This window comes from Oncorhynchus tshawytscha, linkage group LG19 (genome assembly GCF_018296145.1).
Source record: "Oncorhynchus tshawytscha isolate Ot180627B linkage group LG19, Otsh_v2.0, whole genome shotgun sequence".
NCBI classification, from domain to species: Eukaryota; Metazoa; Chordata; class Actinopteri; order Salmoniformes; family Salmonidae; genus Oncorhynchus; species Oncorhynchus tshawytscha.
Window position 1 is genome coordinate 49,905,402 of NC_056447.1, and position 15,257 is coordinate 49,920,658.

General features: G+C 43.3%; 1 protein-coding gene across 1 annotated transcript; it reads left to right on the plus strand.

Moving 5' to 3' along the window:
* Positions 1-1,319: 1,319 nt before the first annotated feature.
* Positions 1,320-15,211, plus strand: zgc:136858 (uncharacterized protein LOC678543 homolog). The gene is made up of 20 exons (XM_024380139.2): positions 1,320-1,395; positions 6,870-6,955; positions 7,085-7,173; positions 7,311-7,425; positions 7,760-7,934; positions 8,033-8,144; positions 8,652-8,758; positions 8,866-8,992; positions 9,183-9,303; positions 10,073-10,158; positions 10,373-10,512; positions 10,661-10,720; positions 10,823-10,886; positions 12,568-12,662; positions 12,878-13,006; positions 13,396-13,510; positions 13,769-13,906; positions 14,191-14,357; positions 14,451-14,533; positions 14,617-15,211. The coding sequence occupies exons 2-20, from the start codon at positions 6,945-6,947 to the stop codon at positions 14,816-14,818; spliced, it is 2,136 nt and encodes a 711-aa protein (XP_024235907.1). The 5' UTR covers positions 1,320-1,395; positions 6,870-6,944; the 3' UTR covers positions 14,819-15,211.
* Positions 15,212-15,257: the final 46 nt, after the last annotated feature.

The following is a 15,257-nucleotide window of genomic DNA, read 5'->3' on the forward strand; positions in this document are numbered from 1 at the left end:
CTAGAGAGGAACCAGGCTACGAGGGACGGCCAGTCCTCTTCTGGCTGTGCCGGGTAGAGAGGAACCAGGCTCTGAGGGGTGGCCAGTCCTCTTCTGGCTGTGCCGGGTAGAGAGGAACCAGGCTCTGAGGGGTGGCCAGTCCTCTTCTGGCTGTGCCGGGTAGAGAGGAACCAGGCTACGAGGGGTGGCCAGTCCTCTTCTGGCTGTGCCGGCACCATGTCTTATTTTATTTTTGTTGCCGAATTGCCAGGGGCCGTCTCCAACACTCAGCTATAATTTACAGACGAAGCATTTGTGTTTAGTGAGTCTGCCAAATCAGATGCAGTAGGGATGACCAGGGATGTTCTCTTGATAAGTGTGCATTTTCCTGTAAAAATGTAACCAGTACTTTTGGGTGAAAAAAAAGTAAAAGTACATTATTTTATTTCAGAATGTAGTGAAGTTAAAAGTAAAAGTTGCCAAAAATATAAATAGTAAATTACAGATACTACTTAAGTAGTACTTTTAAGGTATTTTTACTTAAGTACTTTACACCACTGATTTTCTGTTTGTCAAGATTGACATAGTCTATTTATTGTGGTGTTGAAAACACAACCCATGATTTTGAAGTGCCCAAGTCAGTATGTTTTGTTTATTGGTTGTGTGGTATATTGGCACTGTCACACCCTGATCATAGAGAGCCCTTAGTTCTCTATGGTGTAGGTCAGGGCGTGACTAGGGGGTGATCTAGTATAGATATTTTTTTGTGGGTGCTAATATGGTTCTCAATTAGAGGCAGCTGTTTATCGTTGCCTCTGATTGGGGATCATATTTAGGTAGGTTGTTTCCCCACCTGCATTTGTGGGATATTATTTTGTGTTTTGTGCATGTGCACCACGTAGTCACGTTTCCTTGTTAGTTTATTGATTTATTTTGTTTTGCTCTTGTTAAGTTTCACTTTATAATAAATATGTGGAACTCAACATCCGCTGAGCCTTGGTCCGTCTCTCCTCACTCATGTGACAGGCACAGAAACCTGTTGGTGTAAAATGTGTTGTGTAGGCCTAGTGAAAGAGGCAGGGAGAATGAGCTTGCATGGAATCAACCATATTTGATTTAATTACTCATGTGTTTCATTATATATTCAACTTTTTGATACCAGAGTAGCTCTGATCTTAGCAAATTGTGTAACTGTGTGCATTGATAATAATGAATATATTTTAAGATATAGTTTTCTTATTCATATCATGTTAATTCCCAATTGCATAAACTCAAACTGGGTGAATAGATACAGGTCAGAGTTCTCATGGTAAAGGCAAGCAAACTGTGTCAACAAAAGGCATGGCAGGGTCAAAGTTCACTCACTTTTCTGGCGAAAAAGTCTCTCATTCCTGAGTTTCTCACACACTGGAGAAGGTAAGCATTAAGAGCAGTATTGTTGGTAATGAGCTGATATGAATTATGGGAAATTGAATGCCTAGTGCCATGTATACAAATATGTTAGTTATTATCAATTAATTAATATGCCTTAAATAATAACGGCATACCTAGGGATTTTGGCAATGAAACCCGTTATCTACATCCCCAGAGTCAGATTAACTTGTGTATACCATTTGTATGTCTCTGCGTGCAGTTTGAAGGAAGTTTCTAACTAGCTTTAGCGCATTTGCTCTAGTTAGCATTGGCTCTATTCAGGAGTTAGCTGTGTTGTTGGCTAGATATTGAACAAGTGTCCTGAAGAGAGAGCACATTTTCTATGCCAGGTGAAATCGCGCATCACTAGCTCATTGTTATGTATGTATCAAAATAAATATAACTAGGAAACAGCTAAAACATATACAGCTACTTTGTTATTTTGGCTGCACTGTTTGACATGACTGTAAATTAGCTGTAGTTGACTTAACAAGCAAGTGATAGGAACGTTACCAGCCAGTATGGAAATGGACCATTTAGAATGAACGGCTTGGGTCGCGTCCAAAGATGCAGAACATCCAAAGATGCAGAACAGAAGGACTGAACGACTGGGTACAGAACATAAAGACTGAACGACTGGGTACAGAACATAAAGACTGAACGACTGGGTACAGAACATAAAGACTGAACGACTGGGTACAGAACATATAGACTGAACGACTGGGTACAGAACATATAGACTGAACGACTGGGTACAGAACATAAAGACTGAACGACTGGGTAAAGAACATGAAGACTGAACGACTGGGTACAGAACATATAGACTGAACGACTGGGTACAGAACATAAAGACTGAACGACTGGGTACAGAACATAAAGACTGAACGACTGGGTACAGAACATAAAGACTGAACGACTGGGTACAGAACATAAAGACTGAACGACTGGGTAAAAGAACATATAGACTGAACGACTGGGTACAGAACATAAAGACTGAAGACTGAACAGAACTGGGTACAGAACATATAGACTGAACGACTGGGTACAGAACATATAGACTGAACGACTGGGTACAGAACATATAGACTGAACGACTGGGTACAGAACATATAGACTGAGACGACTGGGTACAGAACATGACTAGACTGAACGACTGGGTACAGAACATAAAGACTGAACGACTGGTACAGTAAAGAACATACAGAAGACTGAACGACTGGGTACAGAACATATAGACTGAACGACTGGGTACAGAACATATAGACTGAACGACTGGGTAAAGAACATATAGACTGAACGACTGGGTACAGAACACGACTGGGTACAGAACATAAAGACTGAACGACTGGTACAGAACATAAAGAACATACAGAAGACTGAACGACTGGGTACAGAACATATAGACTGAACGACTGGGTACAGAACATATAGACTGAACGACTGGGTACAGAACATATAGACTGAACGACTGGGTACAGAACATATAGACTGAACGACTGGGTACAGAACATATAGACTGAACGACTGGGTACAGAACATAAAGACTGAACGACTGGGTACAGAACATAAAGACTGAACGACTGGGTACAGAACATATAGACTGAACGACTGGGTACAGAACATATAGACTGAACGACTGGGTACAGAACATGAAGACTGAACGCGTCTCTGGCAACCGAACCAATAGAACGAACGACCAGCCGGATTTGGGTAGAAACCCTATGTGTCAGAACTATATCTTGTGAAAGGCTGAAACATATATGAATACATTCATCAATCACGTTCATGATTACCAAACAGCTCCTTGCGTCCTCCACTACGGTCACGTGAGTTCATCAACCAGATCTTGATCTCCTCTTCAACTGTTGCATCTTGAGGCCTGGGTTGGATAGGGCTTTTCCTGACTGTATCTGAAAAAAAATCACATTTGTAACAGTGAACTGGGTGTCGTATGCAATATGAAGATGACCAGACTCTGTGGACCCGGTGACAGGTCCAGTTGAAGACCCTAGAGCATACAGACAAATAGGGGTCAGATCATAGGATCGCCATATATCATGAGAAAGCATGGGTGTCTAGTAGGAAGATGGCAGAAACCATATTTTACACTACGATAAACTCACCCCACCCCCCCTCCCCCACATATAAGCTGCATATATCATGCTTACTATAGCCAACAAGGTTCCCATGGCGACACATTGATATTCTACATAATTAACATGTCAGGCCATAGTCGGAGATGGAGTTGAAACAGTTGCAGTTTCAAACATTTAAATCACGGATGTCTAGGTGCTCGAAAGAATGTGAAAATGTTTGTGAGATGTACCTGCAACAACCTTCCTTAGCCCCAGGTTGTAAAAGGGTATTTTGTCATCCGTGCCTTTCCAGTTGAGCTGCCAGAGCATGACTCATCATCCTTCTTGTTGTCGCTTGGACATCATAACCTCCAATGGTCCCCAGATATGTCATTTAAAATCAAGGGAAATGAATAAAAGCTAAATGTGTAAAGGAAAGAGACACTATTAGTAAGAAAGTAATTACTGTATTGAGTTTACCAAGTCTTCTAGACTTTTGGTGGTCCTCAATTTTTTGTTCCAGGCGATCAAGTTCATCATAGTTTTGTAAGGGTAGGCTGATGTCGTCAGATAAAGTGACCTCCTGCTCTACTTGATCGAGAGACATGACACCACTCTCTCAAGTTGTCAGTCTGTCCTTCATTTCTTCAAGCGCATTGACCAAGTACTATCAATACCTGACAAGAAAGCATCTAATCACAAACTTTGACCACATGTACTCAGCGAGACTTAAAGCCCAATTGCGTTATTTTTATAATTTCGGCTTAGCAAAGAATTTTGCAAGACATACCTGCAGACAGAGAGTGGCTAGCAGGCGCTAAAGGATTGCTTGGAGTCAGAGAGCGTCTTGCAGATTGGGGGTGACTCAAAGAAAGTGAGTTGTTCATAGGGTTGCTGGTAGACGGAGAGTTACTGGGAGGTGAAGGTATTGGCAAACTTAATGGTAGTGGTGGGACTGGAAGCACAGACTACTGGACACAGGTCTCTTGCACTTGGAAACATCTGTTGCCTTTTCGGGGGGGGTGGCTCCAAATCAATGTATTGCTTGTTTGTTCTGGTGAAAATAGAAAATGATTTCACATACATACCAAGACCACAAAAATATTAATGTAAAGATGCTTCACATAACTTTTGCTGTAATTATAACCGCTATTTATTTTTTGTAGCACTTGCAAGCCAAAAATTGCCCACAACTTGTGTAAATGTCATACCACATGCAGGACACACACAGTTGAACCTGCTGTGGTTTAAAGTTGTCATCTCATATGAAATCCATGTTTCACCAGGTACTTCATGAGTCACTAAAGCTTTCTTGCGTTTGTTCGGATCGTTATAAGGTGTCCATAACGTGTCCATGTACGCATCCTGTATCCATGTACTACTAACAATCCCAACTGAATGATACAGAAACTCTTCAATGTGATACTGGGCCATTGGTAAGTAATATAGATCTCTGTAGGACAATTGAAAAATAAGAGTTTGAGAAATTCAGTAAATGGGTATAACAAAAAACGCTAAACCTTGACTATGTAGCAAGGGCGTGGCTGCCCAATCTGTGCCCATTGGGATCAAAATGTCCAATAGGTGGTGAACCTGGTCTCTTAGTTGAGGATGGCATGCTTTATAGATACCAATGTCTTTTGAATCCAGGGGACTGGAGAAGAGTGTCAATAATGTCAAGAACTTCCTGAAAATAATTTACTCCTCCCCTGTGCGATCATCTCGTAGGATGTTCTGTACCAGTCCCAGGTCTCCTTTAACACAGTTGTCCCCAGTGGTTGTGGCAATGCTGAACTGTTCAAATATAGCCTTTAGAAACTGGGTGCAGTGAGGGAGTGAGGGAATGATTGGGCCTCTATATAGTGTGTTCTTTTCAGAGAATGTTTCTTTTCCTCTGTTCTCTTTATGGATGGGAGCGTTCTCTCGAGTAATTTGGTGATTCATTTGTTTGTGAACAAATTGTGGTTTCCGGCAGACTTTCAACTTGCTCATAGTGTCGTCTTTTCCTTTTGAAAACTATCTAAGGACCCAAACCTCCTCATATCCTCTGCCAAGAGTCAGATTATGGACATTGTAGACCAACTCTTCAATGCCATACAAATTCTCAAACTCACTGAGGGAGTGTTTGAGGTCATCTGCATAGCCACAATAGTAACAGCACAAGGCAGGGAAGTTGCTGTAGTGGGAGAAGGAAAGGATGTCTTGCAACACGACAGGGCCTGTGTATAATAAGAATTGGTAGAATTCGGTTCCTTTCCATCTGTCTATTTCTTCCAGTCCTCTTGGTTCTCTGAAACTCCATTGGAATGTGCTGTCTGATTTGACACCAACCTCTCAGAGGTGGCACTCACTGCCCGAGATCCCAATCTACAAGAAAAATCCCTTTTCATCTAAAAATACATCGACTTCCGAGTTACTCTAAGACAAACAGCGTGCATGTAGTCAATAATGAACGTTGTGACCATGCCTATGTTCAACAGGGTAACAGGAGATTGTCCTTTATTGTGATTTTTATCTTCCTGTCTCAAACTGATCTGTGTGGAGTGTAGCTGTTTTATCTCAGAACATCATGATTCTCCACATAGACCCCTTCCTGAGTGCAGCGCTCACACCCACTGTACCCATAAAGGCCCTTAGTGTTATTGTATGGAATAATCTTGCTGGAGCATCACAAATGACACAACCAAAATGTAAAGGAATGGTTTCCCTGCCACATTAAAACCCTCCTGATGGCTGATTTCACAGCCCCATCTCAGCCCCAAAGGGGCCCCGCTCAGTCATGTTTGCTGGGTAAGGCCCGAGGAGGTGTGGTATATGGCCAATATACCACGGCTAAGGGCTGTTCTTTTGCACGGTAGAGTGCCTGGAAACCGCCCTTTGCCATGGTATATTGGCCATATACCACAAACCCCTGAGGTGCCATATTGCTATTATAAACTGGTTACCAATGTAATTAGAGCAGTACAAATAAATGTTTTGTCATATGGTGGTATCGGGCCTGATATACCACGGCTGTCAGCCAATCAGCATTCAGGGATTGAACCACCCAGTTTATAATGTGTAATAAGGCCTTTTTTGTGTGTGAACTTTATACATTATGTGACCCTAACTCTGACAGAGCCCTTTCCTCAATTACTTTTTAAAGTAGTAGTTCTATTAAGTTACAATTGACTGGGTTTTTCTCTACCAGTATGACTTAATATGAATAAGTATACCTTTATTTTGAATCAGTTCTTGAATGTAGCAGGATAAGAATACAAAACACTTATTTCACAATGTTGCAGGCAGCACAGATATTCCGGGTGTAGATTTACTGCTGTGTGCCCCAATAGGGGGTTCCTTTATCCCAACTAACTAGAGCATGGAAATCTACTTAATGGGTGAATTGTGTGTGCCTTGCAGTGACTTGGTTGGCTACTCACTGCTGCTTTTAATGTCCAGGAATCCAAGGCTGAGAAATCTGTGTTGTTTTCCATCATGACATTAAGGTAACTTCCTGTGATTACGTTTTGTTCTGTAACTTGGACATGCAATTTTGACAAAAGTTTGGTTGATTGTTTTTAAAATGTTATTCTTGAATTCTGATCAGTTTATTCTGCTGTCATTGTTTCCCTTAGATATTCTGAGTTGAGGTTGCTGAAGGAAGTATCTGCACAACTCCTAAAATGTGGCATCACAACATTTCACAGGAGATTATGCAAAAATGGTAAAGTCAGCCCCTGCTATAATAATGAAAAAATGTTAAAAGACTTGACTTTGAACTTACCCTCATTGTAGTATTGAAGTCGGATTCAAATATTTATATTCTTTATATTTCTAAAAAAGTATCCCCCTCCCCTCCAGATGGTCTCTTCCTTGTCCACCCGGCAGTGTCCCAGGCATTGGCAGAAAACAGAGCAGTGGTGGCACTAGAGAGCACCATCATCACCCATGGCATGCCATACCCACACAACCTGAGGTATGTGCTGCAAAGATGTCAAAATGGGAAGGACTTTGTTAGACAGAAAGTCCCTGATATAAAATATAATCCATGCTATCAAGCTTATTTATTCTAGCAACCTTACATGTACCTACCTCATTTAGCAGACGCTCTTTTCCAGAGAGACTTACAGGAGCAATTAGTGCCTTGCTCAAGGACACATCACCAGATGTTTCACTTAGTTGGCTCAGGGAATCGAACCAGCAACCTTTCCGGTTACTGGCCAAACGCTCTTAACCACTAGATTACCTGCCGCCCTTAATTCAGTATTAGAAGTTACTGCTTTCAACAGTCACTGTTTTTCCTCATTCAGCACAGCCAAAGCGGTAGAAGCCATAGTAAGAACAGAGGGAGCCATTCCTGCCACTGTTGGGCTGCTCCAGGGGAGGGTTCATGTGGGGTTGTCTTCAGAAGAACTGGACTACCTAGCACGAAGTAAGACGTCACTGAAAGTGTCCCGCCGAGACCTGCCTTACGCCATCAGCAAGGTGAGCACCTGTCAAGGTTGGACAAACTGAAAAGCCACTCCATTCAGTCTTATTCAGATTGAATACCTTGCTTACCGGTGTGTGTGTTTGTTCTCCAGGGTCTCTGTGGTGGCACTACGGTTTCAGGCACCATGATAGCAGCACACAGAGCCGGTATCCATGTCTTTGTCACTGGGGGTGTTGGAGGAGTGCACCGAGATGGAGAGAATAGTAAGTACAATATCCCAAAGTGAAATGTAATTGGTTGGATGCTACTGTAGCCTCAGTGAAATGTAATTGGTTGGACACTACTGTAGCCTCAGTGAAATGTTATTGGTTGGATGCTACTGTAGCCTCAGTGAAATGTTATTGATTGGACGCTACTGTAGCCTCAGTGAAATGTTATTGGTTGGATGCTACTGTAGCCTCAGTGAAATGTTATTGGTTGGATGCTACTGTAGCCTCAGTGAAATGTTATTGGTTGGACACTACTGTTGCCTCAGTGAAATGTTATTGGTTGGATGCTACTGTAGCCTCAGTGAAATGTTATTGATTGGACGCTACTGTAGCCTCAGTGAAATGTTATTGGTTGGATGCTACTGTAGCCTCAGTGAAATGTTATTGGTTGGACGCTACTGTAGCCTCAGTGAAATTACACACCAGGGAGACTTCATGTTTAGGATACAGAAATAGAAAACAACTAAATGTATTGAAATTGTTAACTGACCATCTTCTCAGGTATGGATATCAGTGCAGATCTGACAGAGCTAGGCAGGACTCCCATTGCTGTGGTCTCAGCTGGAGTGAAGTCCATTCTCGACATTGGCCGCACCCTGGAGTACTTGGTTAGTGGTTATTGCTAGATGGTTTTATACATGGACAAATGCAGAGATTCCATTGCAAGAGATTCCATTACATCGCAAATAATTATTAATAATTGTGTTTTCTTCAGGAGACACAGGGTGTGTGTGTCGCCACATTTGGGACCTCCATGAATTTCCCCGCTTTCTTCTCTCCACAAAGTGGGTTTACCTCCCCTTACCATGTCAACAATGCTGAGGAGGCTGCAGATCTCATTGGTGACGCAGCTCAATATTTTATGTCTGAGTAGCAACATTTTCCAACTGACTCGAAATTGCTGTTATTTCAGGGTCATTCTGAGCTGATAATCTAGGCATGATTATAAGATATCATGCTTATGACAAATCTTACAATTTATTGTGACTGCATCATAATGTACTATACCTGTCTCTTTCCCCTGGCCTACAGCGGGTAACCTGTCCCTGGGTCTACAGAGTGGCCTGCTGCTGGCTGTGCCCATCCCTAAGGAGCATGCAGCAGCTGGAGAACAGATTGAGAACGCTATACAGGCTGCACTGGCAGAGGCTAAGTAAGAAAACACTGCATTGTAACATATTATGATCTCTCCACCTGACTTGACTGTAGTTGAATTAAGCAATAAAGCCCGAGGAGGTATGGTATATGGCCAATATACCACGACTAACGGCTGTTCTTTAAGTACGACACAACGCGGAGTGCCTGGACACAGCCCTTAGCCGTGGTATATTGGCCATATACCACAAACCCCTAGGTGCCTTGTTGCTATTAAAAAAACGGGTTACCAACGTAACCAGAGCAGTAAAAATAAATGTTTTGTCATACCCGTGGTATATGGCCTGATATACTACAGCTGTCAGCCAATCACCATTCAGGGCTTGACCCACCCAGTTTATAATCCCCAATACATGTTTTTGGATATGTATGTTGCCTACTGGTAAATACCCATTACATTTCTGGGTGTTTATATATGGAGTGTGCGACTTTATTTATTTTCATAGTTTATAGTTTATTCGTCGTTAGTCAGCACCTCCACACAAACACATTTTTCTGGGTGTGCACCAGCTCATGTTTTTTTAGCCTACTGAGGTATTGCTATAAAGCCCTATTTATTGAGAACTTTTCATGGTCTGTCTGTGCTGGTGTAGTTTTCTGAACAGTTATTTCCTGATCTCTAGATAGCCGCTTGCATGACTGACAACACAGGAAGTTGCTTATCAGAGTTCCTGTTTGGTTGCCTTGATATGACAAGAAAAAGATCAGCATTTCACCTCAGCCACACGATTAACTCTCTGTTGCCTTCGTACGTATTTCCCCTGTAGTGTTAAAGGTATCAGAGGAAGGGATTTGACACCCTTCGTTCTTCAAAAGGTCAACGAACTGACCCGAGGAAAGTCCCTCCAGGCTAGTATCCTTCTCTGATCAATAACGTGGTGTGAGAAAACCACGCTGCAGAGAGAGAGGGAGGGATCATATCAGAGTCATTCTTAGTGTAAGAAAATGTTTTTTAAAAATTATAATAATCTGACATAATTGTGGTTTTTATAACTTGTTTTATCGATGTATAACTGAATGTTTGTATCATCATTACATTAAGGTCCCTTAATCTGATATTCCCAAAGATATCGCTCTCATTCATAATAATGCCAGGGTAGGCAGTCAGATAGCCTGTGCACTGTCTAAACGAAGGCAGAAGAAGACTTGGACACCTGCTCCTCACGGAAAGGAGAGAGAGAAAGATTCGGACTCTCAGCCAAACATTGTGAGTACTAGTCATATGTTCATCATCAATACACATGAACCAATCACTCTTGTCTTGTAGAGCACATCATTTTTCTTATTCTAGTTTTAGCTTGATGGACAGTGTGTAACATGCTTAGTGTACAATAACACTGGCTCTATCATCACAGGTTGTCATAGGTGGTGTGAATGTGGATTTTATTGCCAAGGGGAAAACAGATAAGCTAGTGGTACGTTCACACAAACTCTGCTAATGTCAAGCATCTACTACTGCATGTCTGGAATATTCAATTGATGTCAATGACACATGGGTTTGTTTGATTGCTCAACAGTTTGGACAGACGAATCCTGGAAGTGTCTGCCAGTCTTTTGGTGGAGTAGGAAAGAACCTTGCTGGTTAGTTATTTAAAGCAATAAGGTACCTCGGGGGTTTGTGGTATATGGCCAATATACCACGGCTAAGGGCTGTTCTTATGCACCACGCAATGCGGAGTGCCTAGACACAGCCCTTAGCCGTGGTATATTGGCCATATATCACAAACCCCCAAGGTGCCTTATTGCGTTTATAAACTGGTTCTCAACGTAATTAGAGCAGTACAAATACATGTTTTGTCATAGAATGCTGTTCATTGAATAAAGCTCGGCGTACAACAACGTAGTGCCCACGAAACTCATCACTAAGTCAATGACCCTGGGACTAAACACCTTCCTCTGCAACTGGATACTGGACTTCCTGACGGGCCGCCCCCAGGTGGTAAGGGTAGGCAACAACACGTCTGCCATGCTGATCCTCAACACTGGGGCCCCTCAGGGGTACGTGCTTAGTCCCCTCCTGTACTCCCCGTTTACCCACGACTGCATGGCTAAACACGACTCCAACACCATCATTAAGTTTGCTGACGACACAACAGTGGTAGGAGGTCAGAGACCTGGCAGTGTGGTGCCAGGACAACAACCTTTCCCTCAATGTGAGCAAGACAAAGGAGATGATCATGGACTACAGGAAAAAGCAGGCTGAACAGGCCACCATTAACATCGACGGGGCTGTAGTGGAGCTGGTCGAGAGTTTCAAGTTCGTTGGTGTCCACATCACCAATGAACTATCACACCAAGACAGTCGTGACGAGGGCACGACAACACCTTTTCCCCCTCAGGAGATTGAAAACATTTGCCATGGTTCCCCAGATCCTTAAAGTTATACAGCTGCACCATCGAGAGCATCCTGACCGGTTGGGTCACCGCCTGGCATAGCATCTGACCGTAAGGCGCTACAGAGGGTAGTGCGAACGGCCCAGTACATCACTGGGGCCGAGATTCCTGCCATCCAGGACCTATATACTAGGCGGTGTCAGAGAAAAGCCCTAAAAATTGTCAGAGACTCCAGTCACCCAAGTCATAGACTGTTTTTCCTCTGCTACCACACGGCAAGCGGTACCGGAGCGCCAAGTCTAGGTCCAAAAGGTTCCCTAACAGCTTCTACCCCCAAGCCATAAGACTGCTGAGCAATTAATCAAATGGCCACCGGACTATTTACCAGACTATTTACATTGAGTGCACTGCGCCAGGCCCGCCACAGGATTTGCTAGTGCGCGATGAGACAAGGATATCCCTACTGGCCAAACCCTCCCTAACCCGGACGACGCTAGGCCAATTGTGCGTCGCCCCACGGACCTCCCGGTCGCGGCAGGCTGCGACAGAGCCTGGGCGCGAACCCAGAGTCTCTGGTGATGCAGTGCCCGAGACCACTGCGCCACCCGGGGGGCCTACTGTGTTACTTTTTATTATTTTTTACTTTAGTCTACTTGGTAAATATTTTCGTAACTCTTTCTTGAACTGCACTGTTGGTTAAGGGCTTCTAAGTAAGCATTTCACTGTAAGGTCTACACTTGTTGTATTTGGCGCATGTGACAAATAAAGTTTGATTTGATTTCAGCATTCAGGGCTCAAACCACCAGTTTATAATGTGCAATTATGTCTCCATAGCTCCTATATGTGAAAAAAAGGAAAAAGGAATGAAACTGTTGCATTGAGTGAAACAGTTTAATGTTGACTTCTTGTGTGATATTTTACCCACCAGACTCTCTGAGCAGAATGGGCCAAAGACCTCTCTTCATCTCAGCTATTGGAACTGACTCTCACAGTGATGCTGTGCTGAACTACTGTCGGCACATGGTATGTATGTGGAGAAGATTTAGAGAGATGTTCTGAGTTGAGATCAGCACGTTTCCATTAAAATCAGAGTTGTGCGAGTTACTTATCTCAACTGTAAATCTGGCCCTTAATAAGTGGTAACAACTGAATGTTATGACCATGTGCAAAGCGGAATGAATCCCTCTATCCCATAGTATTCTGGCATGACATTCTTTCCTCTTTTGATTTTCCTTTAGAACACCAGTGGTGTTGCTGTGCTTAAGGAGCAGCGGACCGCCACTTATTGTGCCGTAATCACTGAGAGCGGGGATCTGAGTCTGGGATTAGGCGACATGGACATTCACCAGCAAATCACAGAGCAGTATGTGAGTATTTCTGGGGCTCCCAAGTGACGTAGCGGTCTAAGGCACTACATCTCAGTGCTTGAAGGGGTCACTACAGACCCTGGTTCGATTCCGGGCTGTATCACAACCGGCCGTGATTGGGAGTCCCATAGGGCGGCGCACAATTGGTCCAGCGTCGTCCGAGTTTGGCTGGGGTAGGCCACCATTGAAAATGTAACTGACTTGCCTAGTTAAATAAAGGTTTAATAAAAATACATATTTCTGAAGCAGGTACTTCATCTACATTTAAACTGTAAAAATAATCTGATTTACTACACATAAAAGTACATATATCTAATGTTCTTGTTCATTATTGTGTTTTTTATAGAATAGCACTGAAAAATAAAAACTTTGCCCATCTCTACATACAGGTGTCCCAGTTTGAGGAGAAGCTCTCAGCAGCCTCTCTCATGTGTCTGGATGGCAATATACCCATCTCCACCATCAACTATGTTTGCTCTGTCGCCAAGAAGCATGCAGTGCCAGGTTAGCATATAGAGCTGAACACTTTGACAGCAATCAATAGTGATCAATCACCATGTTCTTACCATCAGTGCATCGCTGTGTGATCAGGGCCCATATTCACAAAGAATCTGTGTGGGAGTGCTGATCTAGGATCAGGTCCTCCCTCCCCATGTCATCTTTTTCATTATGATCTAAAAAGGCAAAACTATCCTATATCAGCACTCCCTCTCTGAAACGCTATATGAATACAGACCCTGATGTGATAAACTTGTGTTGCAGTGTGGTATGAGCCAACTGATTGTGACAAGGCCTGCAAGCCTTTCCTGTCAGACAGCTGGAAAGCCCTGGCCTACACCTCCCCCAACCTGGCTGAGCTGTGTACCATGAACAAGGCATTGGGCCTCCTGACACCTGCAGGTATGATAGTCAGTAATTCCTGCACTGAGATCATTTCTGGAGCCTACTGTATATAATATGTAATTAGCCTGGACGCAGCTATGTTTGTGCTGTGGAGCCAACTCCTATGCTTGGTGTAACAGTGACCATAGGAGTTGACACTTCGATAGACATCACAAACAGATCTGAGCCCGGGCTAGTATAATAGGTAATTCACACACTATGAAGTCTTTGTTTGAAAGCTCATCATCATGCACAAACTCCTGTCTGATTAATGAGGATGAGATCTTGTCTTGTGGTGTCAGTGCTGCCTAGCTCTGTGGAGGAAGTGCTGAGCTGTGCCATGGCTCTCGCACGCCCCCTGCTGGACCACCTGCAGTGCGTGGTGGTGACCCTGGGGGCCATGGGAGTGCTGCTGTGTGGGGAACATAACGCTGGGTCTGTAGACCTGCAGCCTAGGAGAGGAACAAGGGTAAGATGATACTATGTGTGTGTGTATATATATATATATATATGTGTGTTATATCTCCGAACATTATGGTGATGATGTTTTTTTGTTTTCCAGAAGGGTCGGCTATGTGCCGTCCACTACTCTGCTCTGGCTCAGACCGCAGCCGAAATGGTGAATGTCTCAGGAGCCGGAGACAGGTCGGTAGCTATCTAGGATTTAAATTAAAAAATCTCCATAGGTGAATGTTGGTTTCCCACACACCCCTCTCTTCCCTCCTCAGTCTTGCAGGTGGGATATTGGCTGGTATGTTCCAGAGCAGAGACACTCACAGCTGTGTTAGGATGGGGCTCCTGGCAGCACGCCTGTCACTGGCCTCCCCACATCCCGTCTGCACCACTCTGACCACAGACTCTGTGGACCCAAACAAGTTCCAACCACCCCAATCGTGGCCTCAACCCAACCTCCTGTGGATGGAGGAATGAAGAAAGATCCATTACTATTATGTTATTATCTTGTTCAACCATCAACATAACTTTTCAATGTTTAGTTCAGGGGTGTCAAAATCATTTTATCCAATGGGCTGCAATTTGGTCTTCATCGAGGTCCAGAGAGCTGCACTGAAAATTGGTTATATTTCCTCAAAATCATTTTATCCAATGGGCTGCATTTGGTCTTCATCGAGGTCCAGAGAGCTGCTCTGAAAATTGGTTATATTTCATCGCTGTCAAAATTTGCTAAATATTGTCCATCATTTTGGGAATTTATTATGCTCCCTGACTGTCTAGCATTCCATTATGTGATTGTTTGACACCCCTGATGCTGTTAATTTGTATACATTTTGTCATAATTTTCAATAAAATACTTTAATGCTTCGACTTACTAAACTACTGTATTTCAAATGCCCTATCCTAGGCATATCAT

Bases quoted from the DNA above. Each gene is read 5' to 3' on its own strand.
- zgc:136858 (XM_024380139.2), top strand. The intron at 8,145-8,651 runs GTAAGTACAATA...CCATCTTCTCAG, and splicing joins GCACCGAGATGGAGAGAATA to GTATGGATATCAGTGCAGAT. The intron at 13,907-14,190 runs GTATGATAGTCA...TTGTGGTGTCAG, and splicing joins GGGCCTCCTGACACCTGCAG to TGCTGCCTAGCTCTGTGGAG.